Below are 18,428 nucleotides of genomic sequence, written 5' to 3'. Positions count from 1 at the left end.
GAGCTAACTTTGTACCTCTAATTTCAAGGTTGAAAATCAGCTCAAGTGAATTGGTACAATGTTTTTTATATGGATTTAGTTTAGCAAATTTGTCTATTAGAAAAGTTCTCATCATACTTGCAGTAAATTTGAGTCATTCTGCATAGGGCAGAGGGATTTTGCACTTAATGCCTTGTCCTTTCTTTAGTACCAGCTTACAAAACATTAATCTACACATGTAATGTTGCTAGATCATGCCTCCTTTATTTAGCTTTAAACAGATACAGTTTCCATGGGAGTAGCTTGTGGCTTTAATCATCCACACTGTGTTTCTATCCTAACCACATTAGGATATTGGCAGAAATTAAGTTAGTAGAATTGGTCTGCTGTACTAAATGAACTATGTAGATTTAGTTCTTGCTCCTAAAGTATGTGGGTTTTGAAGTTTTCAATGTGTTTTGTTCCATAAAGAGTTTACAATTTTAACTTGTTTGTTTGTTTGAATAGGATCGAAAACTTCTTGCCACAGCTCAGCAGATGCTCCAGGACAGCAAGACAAAAATTGAAGTTATAAGGATGCAGATTCTTCAGGCAGTCCAGACCAATGAATTGGCTTTTGATAATGGTGATGAAGTAGAAAGGAAATAAGAAGCATTGATGTCAGAATGCCTTGTAGATATGTACCCATATGCACACAGAGTTGTCATGAATTTCTTGTAGGGATGCAAGACAAAACTTACGTGAACTGAAAATAATCAGAGACTGGCATAGCGTTGCGTGTGTTAGGATGCCAAATGCATCTGAGTTGAAGCAAAATACCTTAAGGTTAATGAAGAGAAATATACTCTTCATCATCCTTTTCATACCTAATGCAGTCCATTTTTGCTTTGTGGTCTTCATTCTCCCTTCATGCATGGTTTCTTTTGTCATGACAATAACTTGTAATTGTCTTTAAAGCATATAGTCTTTTCACTATCCAACACAGGTACAAAGCCTGCTTGTCAGAGTTAAATAGATTGACCTTATTGTTACTAATGGGAGCACAGATGGAGGTGAATTATTCCTGTCTTTATGGGTATTTGGGCTAGATTGTATAGTAAACAACTATTTTAAAAGCAAAACAAAACAAAATCAGTGTTTTTAAAACGACCTGACTTGAAAGATCATCCTGCATTTCAGAAGTAGCTTTAAACTTGCATTTCTTTGGAATCCTTTAAATAATCATTAAAAAATTACCCCTGAACTATAATAGCATGAACATACTATAAAATTGTGAGCATATCGGTACATCTCTAATTCTTGAACTTTACTCATGCATTTCTGGGTATTGAAGTTGTATGATGGTGCTCATAATCAGAGCCTGGATCTATCCTAAATAATGAAAAATATGTGTGTTTTGTTTTATGTCATGTGGGGGGCTGGTTTTGTGTTAGTTTTTACACATGACACTTCTGGCATTTTTTAACACCCCATCTCAGCACATGGATTATGTATGTTAGCTGTTCAAAAGAAAAGTGTTCAAGATAGAAAGGGCTTTCAAATGCCTTTTTGTGTTCCTTCTGCTCTTAGAGCTTTAGACAGAAACCAATACATCCACGAAACTTTCCAATTCTGTTTAGGAAATCTAAACATTGTAAGAAGAGGACATGAGAATGTTTAACCCAGCCATTTGGGGAAGGTAGCGTGTGGGACCTCGCACAGTCTCTCTGCTGGCAGAAGCCAGATTCCCTGAGATTATTTGCTGGGATCTTGTGTAAAGCAGGAGAATTATCAGAAACTGATCTGGGATCCCTTAGCTACAGAGCGGTTCGAAAGATAAATCCTCAGAGCATGGTTCAGAAATGAACCAGTCTCGAAATGTCCTTCCTGACAGCTGAGTGATGTTTGGGGAACTGGGTTTTTGTCCCTTAACTCCCCTGAGACATGTTTTTTCTTGCATCCTCTAGCAATTAGAGCTCTTCAAGGAGTAGTATTTGTTCATGGGATTGGGGCCCTAGTCAATTATTTCTTCCTTCAAGCGCAGATACTTAACATTTCACTGTTGCTTTTGTGACATACTTTTTATGATGAAGCTTTTTTTTGGTCTTCATTGAAGTTTGTTTGTTTGTATCTCCTTGCAGCAAAACCTGTGATAAGCCCTCTTGAACTCCGAATGGAAGAATTACGGCATCATTTTAGGATAGAGTATGCTGTAGCAGAAGGTGCAAAAAATGTGATGAAATTACTTGGCTCTGGGAAAGTTACCGACAGAAAGGCACTTTCAGAAGTAATTTACATTATTACGATTTCTGGTACTTTATTTTAAATGTTCTTTCAAGAAAAAAAAAATTAAATACTTCCCCCTTTTTATTTTAAAAAGGCACAAGCAAGATTTAATGAATCAAGCCAGAAGTTGGACCTCTTGAAGTATTCACTGGAACAGAGATTGAATGAACTTCCTAAAAACCATCCCAAAAGCAGTATTATTATAGAGGAGCTTTCGTTGGTCTCTTCACCCACATTAAGTCCTCGTCAAAGCGTAATATCTACTCAAAACCAGTATAGTACACTGTCCAAACCAGCAGCTTTAACAGGTATGGGTTACAGAGATTTTCCTTTTATTTTATTATATTTTGTGTTTTAAAACAATTACTTAATGCCAACTGTATTTCTCTCTGGACATATTTCATTGTTGTTCTTTTACTAGACAAAGTCATCTAAAATTACCAAGTGTCTATGCCCCCCAGAAATGCAGATCAGTTTACTTATTTGGTGACCTTTTTAGAATCCTGTTGAAAAAGAAATTCTGGCCTTACGTTAGGTCACTATGGAACAATATTACTAGCGTTTACCTGACGCCTCTCAGTTTTAGATTGTCAAGCACTTTAGAAGTTAAGTATCATTTTCCCCATTTTACAGATGGGGAGACTGAGGTGCAGAAGGATTAAGTGACTTGCCCTGGTCATACAACAACACAGTGGCAGAGCAGGAGACAGGCACCCAGCTTTACTTCCACTGGAGTGCACTGGCTTCCTAGATTGTGAGACTTATGCTACAAAACGTGTTATATTGCTGAACAAAAGAGGGGGGTCCTACCAAACCTGCGTGGAGCTATTGAAGCCACTGTTTGTTGGTGTGAATTGTTTTCCTTGCAATTAAACATATAAAATTTGTTTTAGAGACTTAGCCTACTATGGGAGAACAGTACATTTATATATAAATATAGACTTAGGAATTTCCCATAGTTTGACTTCACCTGGAATTGTTGTCCTTCATTGGAAGTGAACTGTCGGAAGAGATGAGCCAGCCATGCTTTAGCAAAGCTCTTAAATACTTCTGACTACTCTGGGATATGTTGCTTTACTAAATCTATTTAATAAGTGGTCCTGTAAGATTTACAGAGTAAGTTTATTATAAAAACAATCTGTAATTCAAATGTTAACTTAGTTATATGTGTATAACTGAAACTAGAATTTAGTTTTGAAGTACTGTGGGGTTATCTTTTAGAACAAAAAGAGGAACTCTTCTGCCGTGCTGCAATAATAATAAAATGGAGTGAGTCTACTTGTCTTCCATTTTGGTTCAGTAAGACATGTAGCAAAGGGCAAAAAGCATCAGGACCTCAGTCAAGAGGTCTTGTGAAGTCACAGAGTGGTGCGGGGAACTTCTCTTATCATGTGGAATCTCAAATGATCAGTGACCATGGGCAGGAAATAGCATGCCTTGGTTTTAAAGACAGCTTTTTTTTGTTTTGATTTTTAAAAATTATTTTCCTGTAATACATAATCATGGGTCAGATTCTTTACAGTGACATAATTCCTCTCTAAGTGTTATTTTCTGAGACGTATGAATAGTTTCTAATAGAAATTATCAAAACAGCTACATGCTTGTGAAGTTCTTAGTAGTTTCACTTTCGTATTAGCTACACAAAGAACACTTGTATTGAACTGGATTTAGATGAACAGTGTCTTTGTGTTTTCCCTCTAACACTTTGTGAAAAATAGATCAGTGGTACTGTTATACTTTCTAAAATACATCAACAGAATGTCCTGATATGCATCCAGTCCTAATAAAAGATTGTAGCCTTTCTCCTTTTTCTTTTTTATTTTCCCTAAGCAGAGTTTGGGAATCAAGTATTCTTCTACCTTTTAACCTGTTTCAGGATCCAGTAGCATCTCTTTGTCTCATGGCATAATACCTACCCGTCACTTAGAGCTGTTAGTTCCCTGCAGCATGGGGTTTCTTCTCAGACTGGTTTCTTTGTCTGCTCTGTGGGCTTATAATGTTGCCAGACCATTTTTAGGTCAAGTCTGACTTCAGTTTCTGTTATAAAATAGTGCTTCTGAGTTTCAGAGTCTCACATTTGCTGTCAAAAGACCACTGCATTTAGGAACTGCATTTCTAGCTGATAGTATGGTTATGAACTGGCTAATTTTGCCACTTCTAATAGTTCAGTTTGTTGGTGTCAGCAGTGTCACAGTTTTACAGATGCTATCTCGTACAGGATGAGGTAAGCCTACCCTGCTTGTAACCATCTGTGGTATTCAGATGTTTCTGTGCTGCTGGAGGAAACTCCTAAATTAGAACAGCAGCCTCCATGCCTCATTTGGTTAAACATGTCGAAGGTTTTGAAGAGTAGCTTCTTGTCTCAGCTTTTGTAAATCCAAATTCAGTCAGGTTGGAACAATGCAATGATTTTAAAGTATGTACTAACTCAAATTAGACTTCAGCATGCAGCAGGCAAATGTGATTTTTGAGTGTCTCAAACAAATTTGTAGTCTCAATAGTCAGTGTGTTCATTTTAATTACTGAAGCAACCTATCCAATATTAATTGGTTATAATTGTTATTGTCCCATCTGAAGGACCCATCATTCTAATAACAAACTTAAGATTTGTCATCTTAAAGCATGACATTAAATCTGACTCTTGATTTCATGTGATATTTCTGTCGTACTCTGCAGGGTTCAGAATATGAGCTATTGCCACAGATCAATCATTGCTCATTCACTTCATTTACTTAAGAACATAAATCTTTGATAGATCATTGTCTGTCTTGTTCCAGGTACCCTGGAAGTCAGGCTAATGGGCTGCCAAGATATTTTGGAAAACGTCCCTGGTCGATCAAAAGCCACATCAATTACTCTACCTGGTTGGAGTCCAAATGAAGCCAGATCATCTTTCATGAGCAGAACCAGTAAAAGTAAAAGTGGGAGTAGTAGAAACCTTCTGAAAACCGATGACTTGTCCAGTTCAGTATACTCTTCTCTTATTTTTATGCATATTTTTTATTTACATGATGTGGTCCGTGATTTAAAACGCTAAATTGATTTGAAACTTTAAACTTACCAGTTTCTTCATCTGTCACATTGTTTAAAAAATAAATAAAAAACCCCACAACCACACTATTATGCCCATAAGAACCAATTAAATACGAGATTACATTTTGAAGGGAAGCTTACTGAAGATTTTTTTGTTTGTGGAAAATCCTCTTAAAGATTTAAACTGAGTTTGTGTACTTTACTTACAGATGAAGTCTGTGCTGTGCTGAAGCTGGATAACACTGTGGTTGGTCAAACCAGCTGGAAACCCATTTCCAATCAGTCATGGGATCAGAAATTTACACTGGAACTAGACAGGGTAAAAATGTGGTGTTACTTTATTAACAGCTATAGTTGATTTTTAATTTCATGTTGCCTTTTTTTTTCCTCTTGTTGTGATTATGTTCAAATTTCATATGTGCAAGTATTCCCATCCTTAACAGAATGAGCTCCCTGGGGTTAAGGCATTATTCTGGGCTGGCATTCTAGAAATTTTACATTTTCTGGCCTACAAAGTGACAATATTCTTATCCGAGATCAAACAGTTAGCATCTTTTTAGCCTGTGATAGATGGTGCTTAGATTTTTATGGGGATCGTCAACTAATCATTATTTATTTATTATGTATATTTATCTTATTTAATATTTATTATTTATCAGTAAATTCTAATGTCAGATAGTTTGAATATTTTGGTAAAGCTACATCATAGAATTTTTACAGTGCTTCTGTACAAGTTTTCTCATGTGAAGCTGATCCAATTCTTTGGTGATAATAAATTAACTAATAGTTCCTTCCTAGAACTTTAAATGTTACTTGGAGGATCCAAGTATCTGAAATGCTGTTTCTTTCCTCACACCTTTGGCAGAGAATTTGGCATCATTGTGTGCATACAGGTACTAAAACGTCCCTATGCAGCTGTGAAATGCAATTGGTACTTAAAGCTGAGGTTTCTAAACACACGGAAAGATTTGTTATCAGATTTTGTGCTAAAATATCTTGAACTAGCGCTGTTGTTAGACTGAATCAAAAAGTCTGGTGACCTGTTCACGGCTCTCTCCTGCTCTTGGGGGAATTTACACTTATACTTTTATTTGGAGGCAGGAGATCCCACCTGAACTGCAGTGAAACACTGCGATCGTGGCTCGCGGTGGCCGCTTCGCCCTGGCTGCTGCTGCTGCAGCAACTGTTCTGCATCTGCATCCTCGAGCTGCTGGATCTCACGATTGTGCAGAGGTGACTCTTGCAGAACAATTACTAACAAGTAATTTCCTGTGTATGTGTTTCCTGTCTTAGTCACGTGAATTGGAAATCTCAGTTTATTGGCGTGACTGGAGATCTCTGTGTGCAGTGAAGTTTCTGAGGCTGGAAGATTTCCTGGACAACCAGCGCCATGGCATGTGTCTCTATCTTGAACCCCAGGGCACACTGTTTGCAGAGGTAAGAATGGTTCTTTGAATCACTAGAGCATACGTCCAAGTATTATATTGCAGAATAGTTTAAGAAGTTTTTCTTAAAATTTTAAGAATGGATTTTATTCTGAAACTTGAATTCTAACACGCATTATTTGAACTTCAGGTTACGTTTTTTAATCCAGTTATTGAAAGAAGACCAAAGCTCCAAAGGCAAAAGAAAATTTTTTCAAAACAGCAAGGTAATTGTTTAATATAAACATGAAAAGCTTTAAAATTGTACAGATCCTTGAGACCTAATGTTTTTCTGAGAATAAAGCTGTTGATAATGAAGGATTCAGCATTGCATTTAGAAATGTTTTGGTTTAGAATTCCTTATTATGCGTTGACATTTAATAGCGAATAATTAGGACTTGCTAGAGAATAAGACATATTCCATTTATTCTTCGTGAACTATAAACTGATAAATGCGAACTTTCTTTAACTATAGCTTTTGGTAATAAGTAAGGAAATTGCTTGCACTCTATTTTCTTTTTTTCACAATTTCCACAGGCAAAACATTTCTCAGAGCTCCTCAAATGAATATTAATATTGCCACTTGGGGAAGGCTGGTAAGAAGAGCTATTCCTACGGTAAATCACTCTGGCACCTTCAGCCCCCAAGCAGCAGTGCCTGCTGCTGGGCCAGTGGTGGATGCTCACATTCCTGAACTGACCCTGCCAGCCAGGTACACAATATCTTCGTTTTTAAGGTACTTGCAAGACCAAGAGTTACAGCATGATGCTTATGCCCTAATGTATGTTATGTATGTCAAATCTGTTGTTCTGCAAGGCGGCAGACCTTACAATGTTTTCATTTTGGACGTCCATTTTACAGGCAGATATACACACACAAGATTTATTTTAGGAGAAATCTGTGTAACGTACAGTTTTAAGTTGGTTTTTGTACTATTAGAACAGTCTCTGCTATACACTGAGGCGTTATTTCTTTTCCTGCCAGTGACTCTCCTGTAGCCAAATTGGACTTTGAACTGGAGCCTGAGCCTCCACCTGCTCCACCCCGAGCGTCTTCCCTTGGGGAAATATGTGAATCTTCCTCTGAGATAAAGGCTCCTGATGTGCCATCTCAGGCAAGTAGCTTTGAATTTTGGGCTATACAGTTGAATAAGGTTGCAATATTGGCACCTTTATGATGGATTTCTTCCCTCATATTTCAGCATATGCTCCCTTAACTTACACATACAGAACTGTAATGCTCTGATTACTCTTGATGGCAAACAGTTTCCACAGTTAGTGTGTTTAACAATCCATGGCATTGGTTCCTCCACAGAAAAAAAAAAAGAAGCCCCAAAGCATTAGACTCTTCAGGAAAAAATAGTTTTGTTTACAAAGAGCAGGATGACTGCAGCAATAGGTTTCTTCAGTCTGTTAAAAGCTTGCTTGGCTGTATCATCTTGAAGTATATACCATTTTAGCTTAGATAATTCTTGTGTTGTGAATTTCATATGCTTATAGTAAAATTTCTGCATTCATTTGCCTTTGCAATCAGTTTTAAATTTTCAGACTTCTTTTCCTTCACAGGACGAAGTAACAAACTTTGATTTTGAAAATGGCAGAAATAGTATTGTCCCGAAACTCCAGCCTGAAATAATCGGTGAGCCTGCTGCTCCCCATTCAGACATAAAATACACCAACACCCGAGAGCCTGAAGATAGAAGGTACAAATGCAGTGACTTTGCTGTCGATTTGAATAATGTTTCTTAAAGTTAACAAACTAAAAGATATTTGACTGGGTATTTTTTTTTATTTACATAGGTCACAACAGCGATTTCAGTTCAGTCTCAAGGATTTCAGATGTTGTGCTGTACTGGGCAGAGGCCATTTTGGAAAGGTAAATGTCAAAAGGCTGTATCAAATGTCAGGGCTATATCCAAAACTGGATATAGCTCTTAAATGAACCACTTCTCTTCTGTTTTAGGTGCTGTTGGCAGAGTACAAAAACACAAATGAGATGTTTGCTATCAAAGCCTTAAAGAAAGGAGATATCGTCGCTCGTGATGAAGTAGACAGGTCAGTTTGTAAAATACAATACATGGATTGCATAAATCAATCACGTTTTCTTCCTGCATGCAACACAATGACCTCCGCTGTGGTCATTTTTTTAATCTTTTTGCCCTAAAACTGAGACATTTCCTTTGCTTGGATGTGAAGCAGCAGTTACAAAACCATCTAGTTTTAGTGCAAGAAGGTGTTTGTACAGCTGCTTAATAGTAACTATATTCTTTGAACTTGCAGGAACAAAGATAACTGTTATGAATAAGCTACAAGTTAACCAATTGGCTTAAGGCGAAATAATCTGGAATTACTGTAGATAGCTGTCTATAACATTGTTACTGGTTTTCTACTCTATGTATTATATAGAATTAAAATAAAAATGGATCGAAGCTGATGTCTGACTATTTGGAAGGAAAATTGGCAGGGTACAATTTTCATGGACTGCTAGGCTTCCTTTTTCATTTGTGAAAGGTAAATGCAACTTCATGGAAACCCTGGCATCAGCTTAATGTGTGTGCAAATATTAAAGGCTCTCTCTTGAAACAAAAAATATTCTTATCCTGAGGAATAGAGGAAAAAACATAAGGTCTAAATTCCCAATAGTGTTTGAGAGTGGAAAAATTGTGGTTTAGAATTGAGCTTTAAATTTGTACTGATTTTTCTGTTTGCAGCTTGATGTGTGAAAAACGAATATTTGAAACTGTGAATAGTGTCAGACACCCCTTCTTGGTGAACCTTTTTGCTTGTTTCCAAACCAAAGATCACGTTTGCTTTGTAATGGAATATGCTGCTGGTGGGGACCTGATGATGCACATTCATACCGATGTCTTCTCTGAACCAAGAGCAGTGTGAGTATCCAGCCCTTGTTGTGCCATTAAGCGAAGGGCATTTTGTTCAGCGCATAAGAACTAAGATCTTGATCCCCACATGCCTCTGCATTATGTCATTTCAGTAAATACTATTTAAGTTTTTAAAAGGGTCAGACATTCTAACTGGTTTTGTTAGAAAAAGACACATGCAGGTTTAATGTGCCTGAATCCACATTGAATTATATATAACTATTTAATTTTTCTAATACTTTTTTAAAAAAAAATTACACTAAAAAGCTAAATGAAAAGTTTGAATAGCGGACAAGGCTGAAAAAGGAAAGAATAAGCCAAATCAGAAATCGTTCAATGCCATGGCAGTGGACACTACGGAAAATCTATCCTCAAGGCTGAGCAAACATGCTACAGCTTGAAAACTGCAAGTGTAAGGATTTTTGCCATCTGGCTTTAAAACTATGACCTTCTATAACACTAATCTGAACCTGAACAAATAATTGCTAATCTTCAGAGGATAGTTAATAAAACAGATCGATAATGATGGGTTTCACGTTCTGAAAAGCAAGACTAAAATCCATTGAAACTTTAACTTTTTCAACAGATTCTATGCTGCATGTGTGGTTCTTGGACTTCAGTATCTACATGAGCACAAGATAGTGTACAGGTAAGCAGTCACTGAGCCATTTCCGGCAGCTGAATTTCAGCTATTCTGGATAGTACTGAAGAAACATCAGTGATGCAATTTTGTTCTCAAATGTTCATTTAGAGATTTGAAGTTGGATAACTTATTGCTGGACACAGAAGGCTTTGTGAAAATTGCCGACTTTGGTCTTTGCAAAGAAGGTAATGGCCCATACATTTTCTTTTTAGAGGAATTCCATAGTCTGGGTTACTCTTGACTGTTTCTTGTGACTTTTGGACTGCCCAATGTGTATAGTGTATACTTACCTGGTATCATTTGAAGGAAAAAATACATCTCTGTGCAAATGTGGAGACAGGAGAAAGTTCCTTAGTAGGGAGATATCAGGAGCATCTGAGCATAGCCCTATTGTTTTTTTCAGTTGCGAGCATCACCTGTTATTTTCCTTACTTGGTCATATCTCTGCTCATCAGTAAGACACACTGCTGCAGTTTACAAGGTAGCAGAAAAAGCATTAGGTGTTTTTCCTCCATTCTAAACATGTTGACAGTGTACGATGAAACCAAGTACCATTACCATCCATACCTCACTCTTACTTTTTTTCTGAATTCATTATCTATTTTTTTAAATCTGAAATAGCCACAACTCTAAGTATATGGAAATGACATACAAAGTGCTGAAACAGAGAAACTTACCCCAAAAAGGGAAGCCTAGATGCTGGGAAGTTACTTTCAAGCTTCCTACTACAGGCAACTACTCTTCAAATAAGACATAAAATAGAGGTAGCAACTGAAATTGTGGTGTCTTTCTCAAACCCCATTGCAGGGGAGGATCTGGAAAGGTCCGTTTCCTTCTGCAGTTTGTATAGCGTGTCCTCCCTGTCTCTTCCTTTTAGCCCAAGAGGGAATTCAGTGAATTCGGTAGGTGTTCAAACATTACTGTTGTCTTTAACATCCATGGGCAAGTCCTGTGACTTTGACTACAGACAAATTCCATAGATGCCAAAAGGAAATGAGGACAAGGAAAGCTCTTTGACTTATTGACTACTACAACAGATGGTTTTCTTGAGCTTTCTGCAGCACCTCCACTTATAGCATCACATCTGTCCTTGCTGTGCTGATGTCCCAGACTGTGCCCCTCTCGCAAATAAATAGCCAGGGCTTATTTTGCTCGAAGTTGTTTGATTACACTCCATGTTCTACTTTACTATACGTAGTTTTGCCACTACAGAAGCAGCCAGAGCAGACATGTTTCACTAAACCAGTGTACCACATTTTCTTCTACTAACCATAAGAAATACAGCATAAGATTGTTTGTATCTTTCCAATCACAGATAACTGGGTGACAGAGGTGTCACTGGAAGCTTAATTTGGCTCATTGCATATAGTTAGGCATAGAAAAACTTATTCCAAAGCTCAAGTGGAACAAGAGTGTGGAGGGAAGAATGGGGGAATGTTTGACCTCATGACCTGAGCCTGTGGAACCACAGCATTGGCTGAAGTTGCTCTAGGGGGAGGTTTTACCTGCTGGAGGAATAGTTTGTAGAGGGCAGAACATACTGCTTGCTTTTCATTCACTGTAACTTTTCAGGAATGGGATTTGGAGACAGAACAAGCACGTTCTGCGGCACACCGGAATTTCTGGCTCCAGAGGTGCTGACGGAAACTTCCTACACAAGGGCTGTGGACTGGTGGGGTCTTGGCGTACTTATCTACGAGATGCTAGTGGGGGAGGTAAGTTCTAGGAGGATACAACTGAGTCACCAAACTAATATATGTTAAAAAGGTTACAAAACTCAAGGTACCAGCCTGTCAACACTTAACATGCCGTGCCTGTCACAGTTGTATCAATGCTTGTATACACAGTATGTGCAGGCACACCCAGTTTTACAGCGGGCATCTCAATGTGTTTCGTCAAGAAAAGGAACTATTAAATACCGAGCAGCTGCCTACCTGATACTAGCGGCTCTAAGGCTATGGAAGCTGAGGAGTCACGTCAGGAGCTTGAATTATCAGCAGTTGTGGAAGTGAATGAGGTGTAGCTGGTCCAAGACTTAACCTCTAAATTTTTGTTTTGTTTGGTTTTTAATTACGTCATTATGCCTTAAATCAAATTACAGTAATAGCACATTAATATCAGTGTCTCTAAGCAAGAACATAGCACATCTGGTTTTGGAGAGCTCTGTTTCCAGCAAACATCTGTTAGTGTCAAATTTGGATGTGTACAGCTATAGCACTCTGCTGCCTTCAAATGCTTTTGGAGAGAAAATAAATTCCTTAACACCCGTGGCTTGAATGGAAGTGAACTTTAATGCATACAACAGAGTAATAGTGAATGATTATGCCAAATGCAATGCTGTCTACCATTTGAATTACACACACCCTGAAACAGAATGCCCCAGTTCCTTGTAGATGAGCTGGTATAAACAAGTGACTATTGAATTGTTATTTACCACTCTGTATATTCCTTTACCTTCTGGTCCATTTTGTTACAGTAGCTCCCAGGTAGCACAGTGCTGGCTTACATGCTAAAAAACAGAAAAATTGTAGATTTGCTCATCATTTTGTTCTTTTTCAAAAAAAAAAAAATAATCATTCAACTTTCTTTCACTTCCTTTCAGGTAAAAAAAAACAGACAAAAAGTTTGTAGGGTGTCACCTGCGGCTGTCAGGCCACTTCAAAACAGTTTGAAAACCCTTAAGCTGTAACATGCTAAAGATATTACAAAAACAATTCAGTCTTGGCCGTGTTACTTGTGAATGGCAGCTGTCCCAAAGAAGAGCTGACACATACTTTCCGCATTCCCAGTGTATCTTGTGTCAGAGTTCAAAGAGGATCCCAGTTTTAGATGTTTCTGCTCTGAAAGCACATTTTTAAAGCATAGTCCATCAGTAAGAATTAAGGGCTAATACCAACGGGCCTCACTTTTCTCTGTTCCTCATGGAAACCCACGGTATCTGTTTGTGGGAAAAGGAAGACATCATTTCAGAGCGTCTAATTCTGAACTGGCAGCTGAATGTATGCTGTTTGCAACTGTGATTTTTAAGCTTGTTTAATAGTATTTTTTTATTACTTTCGTTATAGTCTCCCTTCCCTGGAGATGATGAAGAAGAGGTGTTTGACAGTATTGTAAATGATGAAGTAAGATATCCACGATTTCTGTCTACAGAAGCCATCTCTATAATGAGACGGGTAAGAACATAATAATAATGTTACAGTATTCCCCTCTGTTTCCTCTCCAACATTAAGGAAATTAATTACTTTTGTGAGGAACAAAATACTTCCAGAACCCATGCTTTGTATTGTTTTTCTACAACTACATTTCAGACTAGCTCCATTTATGCTGTGCCATGCTGCCCATCCCCTTAAATGAAAACTCTAAGTGCCATTCCACTTCATTCAGGAGCAAGTTTTCTTCTTCAAACATAAACCACTATTTTCTGCCTTACCTAAGTTTCCTGGTCATATCTAACTAGAGGAGGTCAGCTCTTTCTTCCTAGCAGAACACTGCTGCATTGACCTACTTGGTAGATTAACATTGTCACATGAGTATTTTAATTCAAAGACTTCTAAATCTTTCTGGTTTCATTCCAGCTGGGGTCAGGAACATGGTACACATGGCATCTGCAGTCCCATTCTTGGCAAAGAACAGCTGATTTTGTTTTATGATTGTTATTAGTGCTATTCCTTAGCATAATACCTCTACTTACCTAAAGCAGCAGCTTGAACCTGAGTTAGAAGCTTATCCCAGTTTCTAGAAAGGCATCTACAGGAGGTGATTCAAAGCCTTTGGCAGCAGCCTCTTCGCTTAAATGGCTGACACCCAGTTCAGCAACGTGCTGCAGCATGGAAGTTAAAGCATGTCACAGTAACTGCTGAGACATAAGTATTTGAATAATAAAATATTCTCTAGCTTAAAATCATTGCTTACTCCCAGGAAGTGTTCGTCTAGAGAAAGAAGGAAGAATACAGTTTTAAGGCAATACCTGGGGAGGGTATTTCTACTGTGAAAATTATCCTGCCACTATCCCCAGGGGTCAGGGGGCAACTACACTGCACCCAGAATACAGGTACCATGAGCTTTGTGCTTGCAGTTCACGAGTTGTAGCTCTGTGTGCGCTGTTCCCATCTGACACATTCTTAGGTCATACAGTGGACATTGTTTTTTGATGGCTGCACCACGAACGTATCAGCGCCCCTGATGCCCAGAGCAGCACGGTCCACAAGTGGGAGCATCGAGCTGCTGGTGTCAGCTACCAACTCTTTTATTTGGCTGGGTGTGGAAAGCAGCATTCACCCCTCTCTTGGTAAATTGACTGCTGTGAAATAGCTGGGCCGAGCAAAGAATACCGGCTTATACAAATTCTGTATCCTCACCAGCAAAAAACGCTTTTCAGTGTCTCTGTGGGGAACATGAGCCGCACAAATCACCTCAGGTACCAAGACTTGGTACCACAGATGTGCAGCGAGACAGGCAAACCTGCTCCTGGTGGAACTGTGCTAACAGGTTCAGACATCTCTACAAGTTCCGGACAGCTGAAGGTGTGGCTTTCCCTTTCTTTGAGGACCAGGACTTTTCTATCAGTCAGGCAGTATGAATTTGTCCACCTGGTCTTAGTGTTGGTTCTTACACAACAGCACTCGTCCTGCCCTAGTTTCTCCCTCTACCTCTGAATTTTTGCACTGAAATCTTGCATGTTTTGCCAGCTGCTACGAAGAAATCCTGAGCGGCGTCTTGGAGCTGGAGAGAAAGATGCCGAAGATGTGAAAAAGCATCACTTCTTCAGGGTGAGTACAAACTAATATTATTTCTAAGGAGACTAAGGAGTAGAGACAGGAAACTAAACATGAGTTGGTTTATTTTACAGCTAATAGATTGGAATGCTTTACTGGCCAAGAAAGTGAAGCCTCCTTTTGTACCCACCATTAGAGGACGAGAAGATGTTAGTAATTTTGATGATGAATTTACCTCTGAAGCACCTATCCTCACTCCACCTCGGGAACCAAGGATACTTTCAGAAGAAGAGCAGGAAATGTTCAGAGATTTTGATTACATTGCTGATTGGTGTTAACTTCTAGACACTGTGAAACCCCAGCTGACTGGCTCACAAAATGCCTCTCTCAGAAGAATACCGACCCTTCAAATGCTCTCTGTGCCACCTGTAGCTTCTGGTTTTTTTTAAATCACATGAAGATCCTTTTAAGTACTGTTTTAACACTCTTGTGAAGAGTGGCCTCTTTGTATATTGGTTTTTATCTGAGCACTGGAAAGCAGGTCTATGGAGTTCTTAAGCTGGGTTGGTGAATCCAGGCTGTATTAAGCTTCCCACACACGGGCGCATGTGGATGTGTACTGTTTCTCTCACGCTTCTACAGCAGATAACATCACTTTTTAAAGTATCTGCTTTAAGTGGGAAAAGCAGCCTTTGAGCTGGGTAATCACGTATCTGTTCAGCCACAGCGGAACGGGAGTTTGGGATACTGCTGGCACTCACGCAGAGCATGGTTGTAGCTGCAGAAGGCAAACGATTTCAGTTAAATATTATCTTGTGCAGTCTATAAAACTACACGTTTCTATGTACACCTTCATCTTGTGTTCTTAAAATAACGGTATTAAGAACAGATATGCCTTGTTTTGTAAATTTTCTACGGTATTTATTAGGAAAAACACGTTAAACGCCTTGCCTTTGAGATAACAACTGTGTAAGTGCTTCCATTACAAAGAAAAATCCAGAAACAACCGGAAAGTTTACCAAAGCCACTTGCCAAACAGTTTTGCCTTCAAGCTTTTCAAACATGGCTTAAAACCTGGGTTGATACAAAGAATGTGACAAGGGTGTTGCTCAGTCTAACCACAAGGAGCAAAGCGTATGCATTTCCCCAGCCCAGCCACTTCTGTACTCAAACTCACGCCTTTCCCACTCACCGAGTGGACAGATAAGTTACCCCAGTCTGTATCTAACCACCTAGGTCAGCCTGTATCTGCTGTACAATATCATATCACTTTTAGAAAAACGTGAGGATTTTCAATGTTATACATGCTGTGAACATGTATATTTGGAAGTTGTAATGTATTCTTATGTCCAGCCAAGTAATTTAATTCTACCACTTCATTAATTTTGCACAGTGGCCAAGCAAATGAGATAGAACTCTGAATGAAAAAAATATTGGTAGACATATAGGCCACTGGACTCCAGAACTTAGATTGGCAGTTACCGAGGGTAAAAGCAATACGTTGTAACAGTATGTATAAATACTTTTTGATAAAAACTGTGTGTATTTTACAAACCCCTTAACACTAAAAGCTGTACCTCAAAAGTTGAAAAATCATTTAGACCAAACACTGTGCACACTTGTAAAGCAGGACCTGGTTTTGGCACCTGGTGTTCTGTGAGCAAACATGAATTCTTGGAAAATGGCTTTCCCACATGGTCCTTCACTGTAGCACCACACGGAGCTGATCGCCTGTGTAACCTCACAGGTCTATCCTGGCCAGGAGTTTGATGTTCATGGGCTGAGATGGTGAGAATCAGCACCTGAATGAATTCAAACCTGGTAGTTTTACTCATTGGAAGGAGAAATGCAAACCCCTTGAGTGTGCAACACTGAGGTGGTTGTTTCCAATCATGACGCTGGGCAGACCTGCAGGGTCAGGCAGAGGAGAGAAGAAAAGTGGTCCATAGGTCTAAATCAGGCATCCGCCCCTGGAACGCAGAGGCAGCTTTACCAGCTCTACAAATCACGTTTGGCAGAGTGAGTCACTATTCAGCATCGCTCGTCTCCACATTCTAATTAATAAGACACAAATGATGTTCCTGTATCTAGCTGAAACCAATACTTTTGAGGTACAGTCAGCTCACCCTTTTCGGTTCCCAAATATATATATGAGCATCTGACAGGGTGCTAAACACGTATGAAAGTATCCTCAAAAATACCTTTTTGTAACTACATCTTGTACAGAAATCTTTTTTTAATCTAAGTAAATCACTAAAAAAAAATAAAAAAATTAGAGGGCAGGGTATGTTCACCCAGTTAAGCTGAAAGAAAGCACTAATTTTATCTCTGTAGTTTTTTAAATATTTTTAGGCAGATTAAGATTTTAAACCCTAGATTGTAAATATATTTTGCTATACTTTATCTGTATGTGGCTGCTCAAGCACTTTGTAAGGAAATTAGGATATTTTAGAATGGTACACTATGCATTAAAATGAAATGTGCCTTTAACAAATGTCATTCTAAGTGTTTGCAGTCATTAATATCACAAATTAAAGTTTTAAATAGAGTAATTTGTAAATTGTGTCCCAAACATGATTTTTGTTGCTTCTTGAAGTGACTTGTCATGTTTTCTCCACAGGTAACTTCAGAAAACAACTTGCGATCAGGAAGGGATTTACAGACACCCAGTCTCTTGGTGATAGTTCACTGTACTTCCACTCCTGTTTTAAAAGATCAAAATCAATCACTAACTCTGAGCATACCTTTTTCAAGCTGAAGGGCAGTAGCCTCCTCTCGGCTGAGCAGGCCTGAAGGGAGCAGGAGACCACAGCTGTTGAACTCTGGCCAGCTTGGATCAGCGTTCTCCCTCCACAGGCTCCTCTAGGGCAGGGGAGACAATATTCCCTCCCCTCTCTTTCCTCCCCCCCGTAAACAAAAACCTATACCCAACCCACAATGAGCTGCTTCCTCAAGCAGAGAATGAAGCTTTCTTTTCTGAATGCATTTAGAAATCTTTTAAGAACAACACAAAATTTCACATGAGACCATTGCCTGGAGGCACAATTTCAATACTCAACTAAGCAATCACTCCAGAAAGGGCTGGCTCCAGCTGAAGACAGAGTTTTAAATATCTAGTCTAAACTGCAGTTGAATTACCATGAGAAGTGCCTGAAGATACCAGCGCAGCGCTTTGCTGTGCGTGGGGAACGCATCCTCCAGTGCTCGCGGCTGCTCCCAGGCTGCTGCACCTCTCAGCAGCAACACACACGCACTGGCAGAGAATGCAGAACCTGCACACACCTGAACTGCAGCCAGTCTCCTTGCTTGCACCTGAGGCTCCACTTGTCCTTTGCTACCGCTTGGCTTTGGGAACACAATGAGAAAGTAACTGGCCAAAGCAGGCTGGAGGCTGGTCCCCAGCTCACCAGGGGGGAGTCTCACCAGTCAGTATCCAGCTGACAACTGCAGGTGACACTTCTCGAGGACAGAGGCAGTGAAAACGGCTGCAG

General features: G+C 39.1%; 1 protein-coding gene across 3 annotated transcripts in view; it reads left to right on the top strand.

The window, feature by feature from the left end:
• Window positions 1-17,497, top strand: part of PKN2 (protein kinase N2) — a 54,276-nt gene extending 36,779 nt beyond the window's left edge. For 2 of the 3 annotated variants that reach the window (XM_071810461.1, XM_071810462.1), the window contains exons 4-22: window positions 487-604; window positions 2,100-2,245; window positions 2,339-2,552; window positions 5,022-5,207; window positions 5,487-5,596; window positions 6,571-6,714; window positions 6,853-6,928; window positions 7,239-7,437; window positions 7,686-7,815; window positions 8,267-8,403; window positions 8,501-8,576; window positions 8,664-8,755; window positions 9,412-9,588; window positions 10,166-10,228; window positions 10,331-10,407; window positions 11,795-11,937; window positions 13,288-13,395; window positions 14,911-14,991; window positions 15,072-17,497. In XM_071810461.1, the coding sequence (XP_071666562.1) occupies window positions 487-604; window positions 2,100-2,245; window positions 2,339-2,552; window positions 5,022-5,207; window positions 5,487-5,596; window positions 6,571-6,714; window positions 6,853-6,928; window positions 7,239-7,437; window positions 7,686-7,815; window positions 8,267-8,403; window positions 8,501-8,576; window positions 8,664-8,755; window positions 9,412-9,588; window positions 10,166-10,228; window positions 10,331-10,407; window positions 11,795-11,937; window positions 13,288-13,395; window positions 14,911-14,991; window positions 15,072-15,275 (2,481 nt within the window). In that variant the 3' untranslated portion in view covers window positions 15,276-17,497. The remainder of the gene's footprint in view (window positions 1-486; window positions 605-2,099; window positions 2,246-2,338; window positions 2,553-5,021; window positions 5,208-5,486; window positions 5,597-6,570; window positions 6,715-6,852; window positions 6,929-7,238; window positions 7,438-7,685; window positions 7,816-8,266; window positions 8,404-8,500; window positions 8,577-8,663; window positions 8,756-9,411; window positions 9,589-10,165; window positions 10,229-10,330; window positions 10,408-11,794; window positions 11,938-13,287; window positions 13,396-14,910; window positions 14,992-15,071) is intronic. The other variant, XM_065841863.2, reaches the window with a different exon arrangement.
• The last annotated feature ends 931 nt before the right edge of the window (window positions 17,498-18,428 follow it).

Source organism: Patagioenas fasciata, chromosome 6, assembly GCF_037038585.1.
Source record: "Patagioenas fasciata isolate bPatFas1 chromosome 6, bPatFas1.hap1, whole genome shotgun sequence".
Classification (NCBI taxonomy): domain Eukaryota; kingdom Metazoa; phylum Chordata; class Aves; order Columbiformes; family Columbidae; genus Patagioenas; species Patagioenas fasciata.
Note: the sequence above shows the minus strand (reverse complement) of the source record. Positions and strands in the feature narration are given on the sequence as shown.